Source organism: Netta rufina, assembly GCF_964035555.1.
Source record: "Netta rufina genome assembly, chromosome: 13".
In the NCBI taxonomy this organism is placed as follows: domain Eukaryota; kingdom Metazoa; phylum Chordata; class Aves; order Anseriformes; family Anatidae; genus Netta; species Netta rufina.
Genome location: NC_140136.1, coordinates 14,604,565 through 14,622,863, shown reverse-complemented (window position 1 = coordinate 14,622,863; position 18,299 = coordinate 14,604,565). Strand labels below are relative to the sequence as shown.

The window sequence follows — 18,299 nt, the reverse complement described above, 5'->3', positions numbered from 1 at the left end:
AGACCTTCACACATCACCACTGGCACATTATGATTCCTTGTGGATATTGAGCATTGGGTATTGACATCTCCACCTTTTGGTTTCCCAACAGCACTTTTTACGATGGGTGGCAACGGCGACGGGCAGCCGTGCAAATTCCCCTTTAAATTTCAAGGCCAGTCCTATGACCAGTGTACAACAGAAGGCAGGACAGATGGGTACCGATGGTGTGGAACCACTGAAGACTACGATAGAGATAAGAAATATGGATTCTGTCCAGAGACTGGTAAGGGGAACGTTGTTTGTGGAACAGTCTCATTTGTCATTGGTTTAAGTAATGAAAATTGAAGGTTTTTGTTGTTGTTTTGTTTTACACATACACCAGAGCATGTAAAGGTCAATGAGTAAAGCACAGTTTACCCATTGGTGGCCAAGGAAGTAACTAAGACAAGCAATCTATTTAAAGGATACTGCATGTAGCATACAGCACTACACCAGACTTACAAGGGACACACGGAAGTCCTTGAACCGTAGGAATGTTCATTGAGTAGACTACAATTTGTTAATGGCCCTGGAAGAGAAGTCTCATGTGACAGAATAAACCATGACTGATATTTTAGCTTATACCTGTCAATAAGTAACACTTAACATTTACATTGGAAAAAAAGGTAATCCTGTTTAGTATGGTAAGCTCCAGCTAATAGATCTTCTGAGCAGTTCGGGAGAACTAAGGGAAATGGTTTACCCAGAAAAATAAACATCTGCTTTCTTCACAGTTTTTGATATTTTGAAACTTGAATTTTACTACGTAGAAGAACAAAAATAATTTATAGCTTGGCAGGTGTTCAATTTAGGATATAGGCTATAGCCATAGCTATTTAGCTGCTGCAGTTCTAAAATCTCAGCCTTTTACCGGAGGCAAGGCACAGCTACGATCGTACATGACAGACCATAAACTTCAGCCCACCGCTGGCACAAAGGCCAGCTGAGAGCACACAGATGCACCCTGTATTTCAAGTCCTTTGAAAACAGCCTAGCAATTTCAACTGTGGATTTGTATCAGTGTTTGGTTTCTTATTAATTCTGACATCCAGGTTTAACCCTTTAATTTTACCTTACAGATGATTTAAAAAAAATAGAAATATAAAGGATCAAACTCAATATAACTTGCTACATAGTTAGGAAGGTAGAAATCTAAAGCATGGTCCAACAAGCAGAAGAACCAATGTATCTGGAATCAATACATCAAAACTCCTAGATAATAGAGTCTCTGTTACTGGAACAACAAAATGGTTTAAGTTGTTCCCCCCTCCTCCCCCCCCGGTATAAACTGTTATTGGCAGCTGTGCTCATTATTTCCTGGCTTATTAATTAATAGTGATCAATAAATAATAATAATCAGGGAGACAACCAGCTTTACCTTTGTGCTGCTCTTCTGTACCTTCTAAGAAGACAGACTATAATTTGAAAGGAATTGTAATTCCAAAGAAAGTAATTCCTAGGTTGTATTCCTATTTAATTAACTCAATTAAATGAATTTCATATTTCTGTCATATTTTTTGTGATACCTACTTCAACATGTAATTTTTGATTTAGTTTCATGCTCTTCCCTCCAGAAAATATTTGTATGTGCACATAGGCAAGTGCTTTTTCCTATATATTACTGCCATATGCTATATAGCTGAGAAAGCAGTTGCAGGAAAGTTCTGCAAGTTTTTGCATTAGTATTATCAAAAGAAAAAAAAAAGCCACCCTATTTTATAACTATTCTGTGAGAGAACGTTTGAATGTTTATAACTATTCTGTGAGAGAATGTTTGAATGTTGTCTCACTATTCTGTGAGAGAATGTCATCAATTATTAGGAATTGATGACATTTTGACTACTCTTCAGGACACTTTTTTCCTTGAAAGCTAGTACTTCAGTGGGACAACTACCAACCAGTTGATAATCAGTAGCCCTTTAACCTTCCTGACACTAAACCTAGCTGAGACACTTCAAAGCATTGTGAGGAAAGGCATTATAAGTGGCCCCACAGAAGTACTCACTGTGCAATCCTCTTCCACAGAACACCACTAACTGCTTCTTTCTCTAAGCTGTGCACCTGGGTCCCGGGCTTGTTCTCTTTCCCACCAGAACTAAAGGCAAGTTCATTGCAGTGGCCTCTTTCCTGTGTCAGAGGATTTTGTTCTTCACTATTAGTTTTAATCATACTCTCTAGTTAAGAGGATTGCAGATTTTCTCTCTCTTTTTCACGTGTAGCTTAGGAGAAGATGCATCAGCTTAATCCTACAAAAGGGATTCCCTTCTCAATGTGTTTTCCGATCGCTTTCCACAGCCATGTCAACAGTCGGTGGAAATTCAGAGGGAGCCCCTTGCGTGTTCCCCTTCATCTTCCTTGGGAACAAGTACGACTCCTGTACCAGTGCAGGTCGCAATGACGGCAAGCTGTGGTGTGCTTCCACCAGCAGCTACGATGACGACCGCAAGTGGGGCTTCTGTCCAGACCAAGGTAACTCCGCTTCTCAGAGCCATGCAATGGGAACAGCACACTGAGCACAAGGACGGCACCACGCTCGTTACAATTTCATTCTCACACCTATCACTCCTTTCTGTTTATGGCACTTCTCCCCCACCCAGTATCTGAGCAAAACCCCTACATTCAAATGGGAGAAAAACCTTAACAAGTCATGCCAGGGCTCATCTGCCTGAAACATTAAGTTTCCCTAAAACTGCAGTGGAAGTGTATTTCCAAAATATAAAAACCACCCTCCCCCCCTTTAAAAAAAAAAAATAATTGAAAAAGTGTTTCTTTCATGACCAATTTTTCCCTCCAAATCCAAACTCCCAAGGACTATGGTACTTCTCTAGTTATGCAAGAACGGACAAACCAGGAACAAATGCTAAATGTAAACAATGAACACTTGTGACAGATATTGCTAAAGATGAAGAAAAATGTTTAAAAAAAGAGAAAAAAGGAGGGAGCTTTATGTTGTGTCTGTGTGGTGAATATCAGTATTTAAAGTTATTTTCATGAATATTAGCCTTTATTTGTAACATGGATAAAATTAAATAAAGCAAAAGGCATTTTACACATCTACAAACAAGTGCTAGGTTCAGGCTTCTGAATATTTTTCCTTTCTCTTTTAGCAGGAAAATAAATGCCATATTTCAGAGACTGTTTGGACATAATTGATTAAAAGCCATCCTATGATAAAAGATTTTTTTTTAAACTTAGTATTTGGTACAACAGTGCTGATTCAGGCTTTGTTCAGAGACAGAGGTACACAGACCTGTTAAACATTTCAGTACCATTTCAGGACAGAAGAAGATTTGAGATCTAGATTACAAGTTTAATTCTTCTGTGCTTCAAGAAAAATCTATGATTTGATACACTTCCTTTTTTCACAGAAGTACTAAGACAAAGTCACAAGTGAGGCTGTAGCAAACATCAGCTACAGCAGAGGTTGTAGACTCTCTCCACTGGAATATTTCTGGGTGTATCTATGACATACATAATTAGAGACTGTAATTACTAATTACCATGTTTATGATTAGGAGATTTTCCTGGATAGCAAGGAAAATAAGACCATGACTAACCTGTGCGGTACATTTTTGACACAAAGCAGCTGATACGAACTCTGTGTTACTCAGGATACAGCCTCTTCTTGGTCGCTGCACACGAATTTGGCCATGCTATGGGACTGGAGCACTCCGAGGACCCGGGAGCTCTCATGGCCCCCATCTACACCTACACCAAGAACTTCCGACTGTCTCAGGATGACATTAAGGGGATCCAGGAGCTATACGGTAAGGCCTTCCTCAGCAGCAGATTCAGCAGAAGAGCACACAGCACAGGCTGAATTTTGGACTCAGAACTTGCAGGGGATTTCATACTGCCCAATATCATGAATGCCACAGACATCCTTTGTTTCACACTACTAGCAGGGCTCCTACTCCAAGCAAGTATCACAGTTTAAGGATAATGAGTCACCAAATTTAGTGAACTATCCCCAGAGCTCCCCTGATAAATTCCCAACTTGTAGATTCCAGTTCCTCTTGCCTCTACTAGGACAATGAAATGTTATGGTTTTCTCTAGCCTGAAATACCCAATGGGGGTGTTTTTGTCTACATCACCCTGAGCTTCCCAGACTGCAACTGTCTGTAGGAGGGGAAGGGGTTTGCTTCCTCTCCCAGCTGGAAAAGAGATCCCATTGACTTCCCACATTCAGGTTGTACAGGCACGATAACATTTGCAGGTAATGTGTGGAAGGTGATAGATGTATGTAAACATATTTGGCAAGCTCCTGGAGAAGACAGTGTTTTTATGCTGGTACATCTTTAAAATTCATTACTTTCTCCACAGACACACTTATATAAATGGAAGGTACTTTAATCATAATCATTCCTTTGCATTTTACTATCTTCCACGTTCTGAAGGCAAAAATATACTACGGTCAATTAAGCAGCCTAGGAAAATCCATACCATTTCTCTTTCTGTACTTTTCCCTTTTCTACTGAGATATCTTCCTAATTGTGACTACATCCTACAGTATTTAAGACTTTAAAAATGATAAGAATACACCAAAATGATTACCGCAAGAGACCTTTTTATCAAAAATCTGATATCAATCTTTTTTTTTTTTCCTCTTGTTCTTAGGTGCTTTAATTAAGAGTGGGAATTGAGACATGGGCAGGGTTAAGTGAATTTCCTAAGCTTGCACAGCATATCGCTGAGAGAGTTCAGAATTTAACCCAATTTTCTCAAGTCACACCTCAAAAACCAAGACAAAACTGTCTTTCATGCTTCTTTGTACCTGAAATAACCCTTACACAAATGGCTTTCTATATAATACAATTGTTTGGGGAAAAAAACTTGGCTTTTTTCCATTCCTATCACCTTAAACCCACTACATGCACATTGTGTTTAGTGAAGGAAAGCAGACTGATGTCTAAGAAACAGCCAAAAAGTAGAACAAAATAAAATAAACCTGATGGCAAAGAGCACGTTCTAAAGAACACATTTTGATTAGTGATAAAGACACAGAGGCCACATACAAATTGTTCCAAATTCATCTTCATAACTTGCAACCACCCTTCTTTATTAGAATTTTTAATACTGAAGTTGTTTCCCCCTTTGAGCACCACCTCAGAATCATTCCCCTTCTATAAATTTTGTGAGTTCACGTGTTACCCACCCGGCGCTGCCTTTCAGTGTAGCAGGCTCTCTCTGTTCACCATTACAGAAGTATCCACCGATGTCGAACCCGGACCAGGGCCAGGCCCAGGCCCAGGCCCACGTCCTACCCTTGGACCTGTCACTCCAGAGCTGTGCAAGCACGACATCGTGTTTGATGGAGTCGCACAAATTAGAGGAGAAACATTTTTCTTCAAAGACAGGTAAGTGAGATATGTTGTTTACTGATGGGCCTCAAGCAGAGGAATCTGTCAAACCTATTTGGCCAAATCTAGAAAGTTATCATCAGCCACAACCTCTGCCTTTTCTTCTGTGTGCTCAGGGATAGCAACGTGTCATAATCAGCTCCTAGGGGAAAGAAATGGCAAATTGTGATGGTTTGATTTCTGGCTTCTGCCTACACTGGGATTGCTCATGCCAAGATGCTATGACAGCGACTGGGTAGTAGTTATAGCCAAGATCAGAACAAAATGCCAGTAGCCTTTCAAAAAGAGCCTGATCTCATGGTATCTTCAACCCAATTTAATTATTAAAGTGCCAAAATAAACCTTGGTGCCACACTCTGCTGGTTTCTGTGGAATCACACAAGGGTTGCAACCAGCTCAAAAGGGTCAAGTAGCTGGGAAAAGCATCCAAACTTCTAAACACTTATGCAAACCACATCTGACCCCTCCCTCCCCCCAGATCCTTAGAGATTTATGCATCTGTAATATTAATCACAAAATTAGCAATGGAAGAGATGCATTAGTCAGTCTATTGCCTGCCAAACAAGGATTCACTCCCTATAAAATATTTCCGGATGCTGACTGTAGCAAGAACTGCAAGGACTGTTAACTCGGCACTGGAAACCCCATTACTTCTGGTGAAGTAGAGCTCTGGAGGCACGATCCTTCCTGATTTCATTCCATATAGTCTGCAATCTGGAGGAAAGTTGCAAATCTGACTGCAGGAAAACTTCTAATCTGAACTTCCAAAAACACACCCCAAAAGAAGCACACCACCCAGGGCTAGTGGCAATGACCCCTAATGCCTCCCCCACCAGAGACTGTTTTAGCAAAACTTCAGTGTAGGCATTACGATGGCCTGGCCTGAAGAGGGCCTGGCCTTTTCCTGTGTTCCTAAAGACACAATTATGGACATCTGTCAGCAAATCTTGTCCTTGAATCATTTAATACAGGACAAGTCCAGAAATCATTAACAACAGCATTCTGCAACTCACGGCTGCCATAACGACACATCAGAGATGCTGATGATTAGGATAGGGAGCAGGAGGGCAAAGGCCCTAAAGCAGAAGACACAAGAGGCTTTTCTTGTGCAAGAGCAGAGGTGTTCCTGAGAGGACAAGGTGGCTGCACAGCTGCAGCTCCTTTGCCAGGGTCCTGTTATTGCCCAGCTGCTCAGCACTGAACAGCTTCTCCTAAAGACTATGAGACTTGGCAGCACCATGCCCGAGAGACACGAAAGCTCTTTCTTCCCTGCCATAAATCAATGCCCAGTTTTAAATCATTTACCCTCAGCTGCTCTGAACGTTCTCCCAAAGCAACTGAAGATCTGGGCCCATGTTATGTTCAATGCATGTGCCCATATCAAACATCTCCTAGCATATACAAGCATCTGAGGCTGATGGACATATTAAAACTCACCTTTTCATTGCTCCTAGACAGATTGTTTTGGATTTGAGGGTTTACAATCTGTACTGCACTCTTGGTGTTTCAGCAATGCAGAAACTGGGATTCTGTTCTTCTAACTGGGAATTGTTAACGTAACCATTTCTATTACAACCACTATGTGCTAAAAGGATTCATTCAACACGTCCATGGGGACACCTGGGAAACCTTCTGTGCTATTCCTCTGGGCCCCATCAGCAGCAGGCCCAGATTCCTTACAACCCAGTGATCCTGGATCACTAGTAATGGCTAGCAATAGCCCTCTCTTGGCCCAGAAAGGGCCCCACTGTACCAGCAGATCAGCCTCGCAGGAAACCAGTGCTGGGCCCCTCCAGTAAGCAGTGCAGAGCTGGTCCCACCACCCTGGCTTACCAAGTTTGCCAAAAACAGTGCAAAAACATCTGCTAGCGTAGTCAGAGAGCTAAATTATTTACCTTATCTCAGTGCTTTCAAAAGGAAAAACACATTCTTATAACAATAAAAAAGCCTTGCAAGTTCCACAGTATTCACAGCATCCTGATGTCCTTTTGCTCACTCGTGGGCCTTGATTTTCAGCCCTTGCTTCTGCTTTGATAAAGTGGTAACCACGTACAGCCTGATTCAGCAAGGAACCATTTGAAAACTGTCCCTAAATCAGCAGAGCAATTCGGTGTTCCCTGTAATCTGAACAAAACAGAGGTATTTCACATTCAGCTGGTCGAAGAACTACACAAATACTAAACCAATCTGTTCAAATTGGCTCATTCTCTACCCAACATTCAGCAAAAGCAGACAATTGTTTAATTGTTTTCCTCTGGAATGGGTTTGCCTGTCAGTCTTGCAGCATTCAAAATACCAGGCAAGCAACATTATGACTCACTTTTGGAATCCAAAAAGCAAGATGTCTATCATGTCGTGTGACTTCTATGATTCACTGAAATGACCCCAGCACCCAACTGTCACATTGCACAGCCATAAGAAGCAAGTAGCAAAAAGGAGGTCAGATGAGATGAATTATTTTTAAAATTGTTTTTGTCTTCCCCTCAAACCACATCTCAAACCAAAGAAATCAAAGGGACTACACACCCAACAGTTGAGCCTTTCCACTGGGCACAGGATTCTCCAAGCAACCAGCGTCTAAATACAACCCACTGATTTGGTCCCTTTACATAGCTGCACATAATCATAATAAGTAATAATAACGACATTGATTATGTTACCATATAAAATTAAAAGTATGAATTCTGTCTACAAACCTAATATTAAAATATAACCTGAACGACTTTAAACATTTTAATGTTTTCAAAATGAAATGAGAAAGCAAAATTTCACCGTCTCCTCAGTGGCATGAGTAGAAATAAAAATACCTCTTACCCAATTCAGAAACAAAAGAAAATTCAACTTTGACAAAGCTTCCCTCCCCACAGAAAACCTCACCATTTTAAGAAGTTCCTTGAAATGTGGGCTTTATTAAAAAAAACCCCGTGTTCAAGTCTCCATTGACTCCAGAAAGTTTTGAATTCATGCAGATAGCAATTATTAGTGCTGACTCAGCCATGAATCAGGTCCAAACTTGACTGAGAATCCTGTAACCTGGCTTTTCACAGGAGCTTTTTTTTTTTCCTTCTTCCTTTAAGGAGCTACTTTTAGGAAAGAAGCGTTGTGAAAATTTGTTACACAGATATCTATTTCATATATTGGATCTGCTTTTCTGTCTAAGATGAGATGTACAAAATATGTTTTATCATTACCTTTTACAGTGTTTCATGTATGCCGAAAAACTGTCACAAATAAGAGCAATTAGCAAACTGCTCTATTCTTTGTCTCTCTTTTAAATGAAAATCATGGGATATGCTCAGATTTTTTTTTACATGTTAAAAATAGATTTGTGCATGCAAAATGAGAATAAGTTTATCTACTATCTTAATTATTAGTACCATATGTCAGGTTAAATTAATATGTATTTATTAATTAAGAGAAAAAAAGATGCACTTTGCCAGTTGCACTCTTCTTCATATCAAACACTGCAGATTATCATAATTCAGTATGCAGCAGCTAATTATACTTGCAAATGCATTTCAAAATGTTTTATTTGTCCTAGCTAATGTTGTTTGTTTCAAGTCAAGTTTCTGTTGATAAAAACACAGCAATTTATTGAATGAATTTAGGACTGATGCTCCAACTTTTAGGCAAAAGCAAAAATCAATTTCAGCTCCTGGTTTCTCAAGCATTTGCTTATTCTAGGTAGGAACGAGTAATGACTACTTGCAGTCTGCAAAAAATAAGGTGCCAGTAGCATCTTGATCTTCAGAAACATAATAATGGTGAGAGCTGTTTGACCTTATAATTTAATAGCTCCAGCTTGATGGTATGACTATACTTAGTGGTATCACTAACCTGCTGAGTTTGATTTATGACAACAGCAAAACTTTTGTTCTTCTGAGGGAAAAAAGTTGTTTGTTCTATGGAGGAAGAAACTGCAGAGCTATTTTTAACACCAAAAGCCCTCAGTACAAAGCTCTGCCACTTAAAGATAATTACAGCTTTTTAGAGCTTAAATCAAATGATGATCCTACTTATCCATAAAGTAGCCAATAAATCACCCTTTGCATTTCTCTAATGAACATTTTTAGAGCTGGCAGTTCCTTTTACAGCCCAGCTCACTTCCAAGCAGTTTGATATACAGTTATTAAATCTGAACTTTCAGTCACTACAACAGCCATTGCAAGAGCAATTCATGGAATACAGATCTCTGCTTTTGTCCAACACTCATCCATCTGCTCCATACACAACAGCGGGAGAGCTTTAATAGTTTAAATGCCCTGTAAATGAGTTTATTTGTATAATCAAAGCACAGACTGCATTTTGCTCTGATGCAAAGAGCAATGCGAACTCCAAAGCAATCAGCGTAAGCAATTTCATCCGCAGTCCAGCATGCAGCTCATCGTGCATCGTTTCAGCAACACACATCTAAGCGAATGGTTTGGCTTTCCAGTTGCTGTAGGAAAACAGTTTTAAGTGTGTGTTGCTGATGATGTGGGCGCGCACACATGCGTGCACGCGCACCCGGCCTTTGCCAGGAATGATGAGAAACAGATGTGCTGCTGAATTAGTTCATTGTAAATCTCGTACAATTTTGTGTTCTGCTCAGATTCATGTGGAGGACTGTAAACCCTCGAGGAAAACCCACGGGTCCTCTTCTTGTTGCTACATTCTGGCCTGATCTGCCAGAGAAAATTGATGCTGTCTACGAGGCCCCTCAGGACGAGAAGGCTGTATTTTTTTCAGGTACTGGTTTTTAGCTTTAAAATGCAAGTAGTCATTTGCATAAGTGTTGTGTTCGGCTTGGTTTCCTCTGACTTGTAACCAGGCCAGGGCACGGCCTGCCTGGGAGCCAGTACAGCCGCTGGTAGGGGTGGCAGATCTCAAACGCCCCGTGCCAGCAAAGGCTGGGTCTAGAGGCTCTGACCAGCATTCAGCCCCGTTACAGCCACAGCACAGGGGAGCCACAGGCCCCTGGAAGGATACATTCACCAACAAACAGAACTAAACAGGGATTAGGACTTCAAACACAAAGCAACCCAACAGCAACAGTGGGAGCTCTGTTTCACCCTGTGTTTCTTCCTTTTCTTCTCATTTTAACCTATTGTCTGTCGGGGTTGCTTGAGAAGACTGCATCCTTTTTTCCCATGCCTTCCCCAGCCTTCTCCTCCTTTGCCAGAGGCTGACTTCTGCTCTGGCTCCCCAGGACCTGCCTCGGTGGCTCTCCAGCAAGGACAGAGGCAGTCATGCCCGCCACCTCTGCGGGAGGGGAGGAGCAGGGGAAGGGCTGCCCTGGCCACCCTAAAGCACACACATGGTTCAGCTGTGCTGGCCGAGTTAGCAGGGCTGGGAGGCTGCTTTCAACATGACAGACTGAGCCAGCAAAAACTGGGCTGCAGTGTCTCCTAAAAACATGACTAAACATCTCCAGTCATGTAAATACCACATGGCCGATGCTGCTGTACGTTTTCTGTACAGGATGGAAAAGAGTAATGATAATCTGTTCCACATGGCTCAAAGGCTATTTGCTTTAGTTTACATCAGGAAAAGAAACACTTTAAAATGTTTTATTTCAGCCAAGTCAAAACACTTTCAATAATGCATATACTATACATAACCCTATTACATCTGCATCTCTCTCCCTCTCTCACCTATGTCAGCCCCCTTGTTATGTTTTCCAGAAAAACATAACTAACCTGCTTTAAGTAAATAAGAACTATCAAGCCATCAAAGATTGGTTTGAAAGTCACCTGAAACCCAGCTGTCTGAAAATACTTGCTGGCGAGAGCCACCCTTTGCTCCTGAATGGTGAAAGCGCAATTTCACACCCCGCTTTTTTTTTTTTTTTTTAAAGTATTTCTCCAATCCTGCCCTTTACACCTGTCTCATTAAATATTTGACTTTCCTTCCCACTAACTGTATCGCAGGATCCAAGAGACATCCCTTCATGAACAAATCTTTCCACGGTGTTAAGTGAATCCAGTTGGGGTGTTTACTAAGGAAATTACAATTCCACATAAAGAATGCAAAATCAGACCATCTTCCACCAGTACATATTTGGAGAGACATTAGAATATGTCATATGACAAAAGACAACAGAAGCAGGAACTCTGGGCAAAAAATTCCTGGTAATTGCTCAATAAAATCACTAAATAAAACAAGACAAGGAGACAAATGGCTAAAAAAAAAAAAAAAAAAAAAAAAAGTAGTGAGTTTCTGCATTTAACCTCCAGGTGCCCATGTCCAATTTCAGCCCATCTTCACCATACAAAAATTTACCAATATTAACAATTTAGTTTTACAATATGCCAACTGTTGTGTTGTGTTTTGTTTTTCAAAAGGTAAACAGCTGTACTTTAGAAAGACTTTCCCCAAGAGTTCAGAAAAATGAGACAGACAAGGAGAAAGAGGAGGCAAAAGCACACTGAGGTGATATTTTACTAAGATCAAGCAACAATTACAAGGCAAAAGCAGAAACTGTGATCACAGTACAACTGCACTCTAGTGTTTCATAGATGGAAAAATATTAGAGTGTCTAGCATTACAACTAGAACAAAACTTCCCATATCATAGCACAAAAGAAGAAATATTCCTCTGTATTTGATTAATAATTAGAGTTTGTTTCTTACTTTTCTTAGGAAATGAGTACTGGGTTTATACAGCCAGCAACTTGGATAGGGGCTATCCAAAGAAACTCACCAGCCTGGGACTACCGCCTGATGTGCAACGCGTCGATGCAGCTTTTAACTGGGGCAGAAACAAGAAGACGTATATTTTCGCTGGAGACAGATACTGGAAGTAAGAGGCAAAGAAGTGGCAGTGGCAGGACGTTGTTAGCCAAGCTTGGATCTCTAGGGCTGAATGCACACTCACGTGCAGGAGGAAGGAGTCAGTCAGACTCAGGGGTTTCATCCTCCGGGGGAAAAAAAAAAAATAAAGGAGGGCTGCTGAGACAGCACTGACAGTGGTGGTGGGCGAGGATGCTGAGGCAGGGATATGGTTGGAGAGCACTCCAATACAACAGTGGGAATCTAGTGTGTATTTGAGCTAACAACTTGCTAGGGAAGAGGAGATCTGGTGTCTCTGCCACGCTGCTCACCACTAACAACCCATCCCTCGAACCCTGCGTCCCAGCAACTGTCCCACATCAGTCCCAGGCTCCTACAAGGGGCAAGTTGGTCCTATCACCAGCTCATAATTAGGAGAAAGCTCTGAAAGGACTTAAAAAAAATAAATGCTAATCATCAGTCACTTGAAGCCAGATTGCCTTTGAAATTCTTTCACTAAGCCACCAGGTCTGAAGGCGCTGTATGCAAAAGAAACACCAACCTGCGGCTAGCGAAGCTCACTGGAGATGTGGGGGTGACTGCAATCCTCTCGGCAGCTGATGTACCAGTCACTCACTATGAGCTTTACTCATAGAGTTGGCACTGAGGAGATCTGAACAAACTGCAAGAAGGCTGTTAGTACTTCAGGAAAGAAATCACAGCTTCAATGCATTTTGACAGTCTCAGCAATCCTTTTCATGTTTCCAGTGCATGATCAGGGAAGATTTGTTGCAAAGAAGTCCACAAATACCCACAAATGCCTGTAAATGTGTATTTACACTAGGGTTCCTGTTAAAAGACTGTTTGAGAAGCAAAATATGATGCAACATAAGCAACTAAATTCACACCTTTTTATTAAAACAATTATCATATTGCGATGGGGCTGAGACACCCTAACCAGCATGGGATCTGTGTTACTATAATCATCACCCAATAATTCCACCCAAGGCTTTATGTTTTAGATGGGCAAAGCATAAAAAAGAAAGATGCACAGACTTGACTAAGCTTATACAGCAATCTGTGCCAGAGCTGGGCACCAAGCTATATTTCTAAGTAAATTTCAAGATATCTAAACTGCAATCAAGGTGCAAGTGACCTGCTACAAGAACACGCTCTGTCCAGGAAAGGTATCAGTCTCAGAGATTAAGAAGGAATGTCTTGAAAATGCCCCAAGAGTACTGCAGTGTTAGAAGTAAATGCCCTGCATTGCACCTGATGAATAGTGTACTAAGCTTATTTAATGGAATTTTACCGTCTTAGCTGGCAGGAAGACTTGGCACAAAAGATGGTCTTACAAAGCAGACGTGCCTTGGTGCTTTGATAACTGGGTGAATTACCTCTGTGCTGCCTAGCAGAACAGTGTGAGACCAGAACAGAGACGCTAACTCCTGCTTTTACCATCTGAGGTCTCTTCCAGGAACAGGGCTGTACTCCAGGAATGCCACCATTAAGCAACAGGCTGAAAATTGAACCACCCATTAACTGACAATTTAAAGGAAAGCTAAAAAGTAGAAACAGCAAGAGAAATCTAAAAGATTCTACAAGCTATAAGGGGCCCTTCTGAGAGATGATCTATATAAAATATCAAAGGAAGTATCAGTAAAATTGAGTCCACTTTATATGAACATTAATTTCATGTTATTATCAAGTTGGATGAATGTCTTTTTTATATCCTAATGGCTGTGGAGTCCTGTAAGTAAATAAAATACCCTTTTACAAGTGCCACTTAATTATAACTTTCTTTCAATTACTTTGAAGACTCTACTCTCCTCTATAATTTAAAGGAAAAAAAAGAACTTAAAAGCTACAGAACATTATTCATCTTTTAATGTCACAGAGACCATCTTGTTAAATTATTTCAAGTAGTTTTAATACAGCCATTTGCAATACTTCTGATTTCTATCAGAGCCTACAGACTATGAGGTAGCAAAACTGCCGGGCTCCTTTGTACCAACCATTGTTGTGATTAACTGCACTCCAGGGCCTCCACGTAATTCACTACTCTAATCTCAGACCGTACTCCTATGCATTCCAGAACGCATAATTTATTGTTAAAAAATCAAAAGAAGCTTAAGTAATTTCTATATGTTAAAGATGAAAGCAAGCTGTTGACAAATATTTGAGAAAAAAATGCATCAGATGCAGTAACATTTAAGAATGTGCTTGTTTCATTTTATACAAGGACTTTGCCACATAGAATCAAAATTGTTTCATACCATAATCCTTTCTTTGCTATTATCACACTTGCTTTTAATGGATTTTTGGAAGCCTCCTCCTCTCCCTTCATCCAGCCCTGAGCTATTTTAGCGTTATTGTAACAAGATTGTTGAACAAAGAGAAGTTATGTGAAGAAGAAGCGGAGCTGGCTCAGATTCCACAGCTCAAATTTTAAAGCTGCGTAAGAAGACACTAAGCTTTTCTTTAAATACCCAAAGAAAATATAGGAAGTAATTTAAATTATTTATATAAATTGATTTTAACCAACCTACTGCTCAGTTGTACTAGTGTACCTTTGGATAAAATCCAAGTAGTTTCATAGTGCAGTAAGGGAGAAGTGACCCAAGGTACCCACAGATGTGAGAAGCAGAACACACGACCATAACACTTTCCTCCTGCCAGCGCTGGTCCCAGAAGAGCTGTCTGAAGCCTGCCCTTTTTGAAGAGGTGCTGGTGGAGGGACTGAGGTCTCACGCACTAGAAGCCTGCTTCAAAGCATGTCCTGTGTCACTGCTCCTCAAGACATCTCCCCTGCTCCAGCCCAGCACTGACTGAAATCTATACGCCAGGAAAAAGGGGAAACCAGGCTGCTGTCTTGCTGCTTTCCTCTGAGCAATTAAGGACCTTGCATCTGTGGGACATTTATTCCCTGTGTATGGAAATGGAGATTCTGGATTACCTGGGGGTGTGCAGAAATGACTCCACACCGATCTACCTTCATCATGTATAGCGGGAAGCAGTCAGTGAAACAACTGATCGTCTGCCAACATGGATGCACGCAGGTCCACTCACTTTTGAAGGACACTGAAATCTAAACCCTAATTCCTCGGAGTTGTGTGGATTAGCATCAGATGAGGTTTTCTCTTCAAAGCAGTGCACCAAAGCCATCGTGTTGTTCAAATAAATGCACCCATTTTAACATGGCATTTACCTCTTGAACATCACAAAGAGAAAAAGGACTGTGAGAAATCAATAGGGTTTTTTAACAAAAAGTTAAGGGAAGAATTAGGGTGGAATTTGTAATTTAATAGTAATCCATCAGTTACATGGAATACAAGCTTAATTTATTTAACAAGTGTGTTTTTTTTTTTTAAATATATTAATTTCTCATTAAAATCTGGTATCTCCATATGTTGGTTGCTGCCTGAAAACAGTCACCTTTCCTAAAATTATCTTTGGAATTTTAAAGCTCGATTTCTGGAAAACATTTTGCTTAGCAAAATTTCAATGTAGCATGAATTACAGTTCCAGAAGGAAGGATTTCACAGGGTTTTAAAGGAATTAAGAATAATAATAATAATTCAATGTAAACAATGTTACAGTCTTGGTTATCTTTTCTGTTTGATTGTTTTATACAGTCACATGAGGACTCCCTGAAAAATTATGCTAAATTTCTACGTTAAATACAGATATGTAATGCAGAGATATAATTTGCTTTAGGTACAATGAAGAAAAGAAAAAAATGGAACTTGCATCCCCTAAATTCATTGCGGATTCCTGGAATGGAGTTCCAGATAACCTAGATGCTGTCCTGGGTCTCGGTGACAGTGGTAAGCTATAATCTGATCTAAGTCTCTAACAAGGTCTCTTATTTGTCTCCTGTGACACTTACTGGATACTTCAATTCCTTGTGGTCCATAAGAGCCACTGCTGCTCACATCTGCAAACTACTAGATCACACTAACTTTCTGGGCTCTCTCTTTTTCCATTGAACATCAGTTGACAAACACCCTATTAATCACAGCTCAAAATACTTTAGATGAAACTTTTACAGAACAGAAACTCTCCTGGAATACTTTTATACAAATAAATAATAACAGTTTTGCTAACAGCCTTTTTCACAAAGCTCATTGAATTTCAACCTGCTACTCTTCTTTATCATTTACTTCCTTGATGCTGAACACTTCACAAAAACTTAACAGGGCAAAAATCAGCATTCAGTTGGATTTTTCTCCTTTTCTTCCTTGCTATTTTCTTGAAAATAGCAAAAGCGATAATAAGGCTATGCATGGCTTGTCAAAGCACCTTGAAGCATCTTAGTACTTTCCATTGCTTTGTTGTACTGGCCTGAAAGCCCACTACACAACCGTCAGGCTGTTATGTAAATGGAGAAGAGCTACCGATGACACAGTCACTTGGATCTCCAGACATCACACTCTTCTGTAGGCTGTTCAGGATCAGCACCACTTCAGCACCCTTCTGCTCTAGCATAGCAGGAACTAGAATATGATGTTCACCTTGATCACAAACAGGTGGTGTTTTGCTCTTATTATTATTAAAATTATTAAAAAAAAAAAAAAAAAAAAAAAAAAACACTCCTAGCAACTTCAGCTGAAGGCCTGGCCCATGGCATGGCCTCCTATTTTGCACAGGTATGTGTAGAAGTTTGGAAACATCGCTAATATCACAAGTCCCAACTTGTTTACAGTTTCAACAGCAATTTTGCCAGCAAATATTTCTGCCCAGAAAATTCTGGCTCACAAAATGGTAAAGTGACTTCAGGTTCTATTTAGGACAAGACCTTTGTTCTCCAGAATGGGAATTTCTATTTATTTTTTAAATAAAACTTTTTTAATGTGTGCAAATGCTTCAGGAATAAGCTCTTATAGTTCATTAAGCTTTGTGAAATCAAACAAAGAAGCTTTGATCAAGAGTCCTGTGCTCCATAATCTAAGCATACTGTTTTATTTGCCTTCACAGGGTACACCTACTTTTTCAAAGACCAGTATTATCTACAGATGGAAGACAAGAGCTTGAAGATTGTTAAAATTGGCAAGATAAATTCTGACTGGTTGGGTTGCTGAACTGTATGAGATATTAATAATCAAATATTTACTTTTTTGTTATACGCCTTATCTGTAATTAGAAATAGATCTGAATGCTAATTACTGGACCAGTCTGGTACTGGCACCAAAACATTAAGTACCAGTACTGTACACATCAGATAATTTAAAACTGTTTGCCTCCTCAGTATACAAGAGATGTTTACGTATATATTCTGGTACAAGTTTTCAGTTTTTCATGCTAGTAATAGTAATGCTAGTAACAGAACACCCGTCGGTCTTTATTCCCCTGGTGCTTAAAGAAAGCATTGAAACCATTGCAGACTGGATCAGGCCCCTGTGTTATCTTACATACATCCCCAATAGCCTCAAACGAGATGTACCAGCAGTGCACTTTGATATATATTTTTTTTAATACAACTCTTTTATAAATAGATGGTTTGTCCTGATGTTTTTCACCCTCTTGAGAGTTTGATCATTACTTCCATTTATTTACATACTACAGAAAGACTGTCAAAGGCACAGGTTGCCTCGGGATTTGATTTGTGTTGATGCATGATGGAATCATGGCAAGAAACTGTATTAAAGTATTGTTTTAAAGTACTTTTTATTTTAATACCGTAGTTAAGTCTAGCAATTTGCTTCATGCACTTTGTTACTACTCTATAACTTGTTTATATGGACAGAAGACTCAGATTTTTGAAGTCAATGCGTTATACATAAAAGCCAAGTATTATTGTTTAACTTGTTTTATTTTTCCATTCTTTCTAATATTGGGTTTTTGTTTGGTTAGGTTTTCTGCTTATGCATTGGGCAACAGAAAGTGTTCTCTTCCCATTTGATGGAATGTTTCTCATTTAAAAACAAAACAAAAATGTCCCACACATGAAGTGCCAATGATACAAATAAAATCAAATTACACTGTCAACATTTCTCATGGCTGTGCTTTCTCGTATCATTTGGAATCAGAAGTTCAGTAGCATGTTACAGTGGATACCGCAAAGGGTGGGCAATATTACCCCAGTATATAACTGTATACTGGACTTATTTAGAAACCTGGGTTAACTTTTCTGTTTGTTCTAAGATGGAAGGCAGCAGCTTGCATTAA

General features: G+C 39.9%; 1 protein-coding gene across 1 annotated transcript in view; it reads left to right on the top strand.

The window, feature by feature from the left end:
• Positions 1-18,079, top strand: part of MMP2 (matrix metallopeptidase 2) — a 35,401-nt gene extending 17,322 nt beyond the window's left edge. The window contains exons 6-13 of the mRNA XM_084294508.1: positions 92-265; positions 2,317-2,490; positions 3,633-3,788; positions 5,226-5,379; positions 9,974-10,110; positions 12,003-12,162; positions 15,849-15,958; positions 17,109-18,079. Of these exons, the coding sequence (XP_084150634.1) occupies positions 92-265; positions 2,317-2,490; positions 3,633-3,788; positions 5,226-5,379; positions 9,974-10,110; positions 12,003-12,162; positions 15,849-15,958; positions 17,109-17,212 (1,169 nt within the window). The 3' untranslated portion in view covers positions 17,213-18,079. The remainder of the gene's footprint in view (positions 1-91; positions 266-2,316; positions 2,491-3,632; positions 3,789-5,225; positions 5,380-9,973; positions 10,111-12,002; positions 12,163-15,848; positions 15,959-17,108) is intronic.
• Positions 18,080-18,299: the final 220 nt, after the last annotated feature.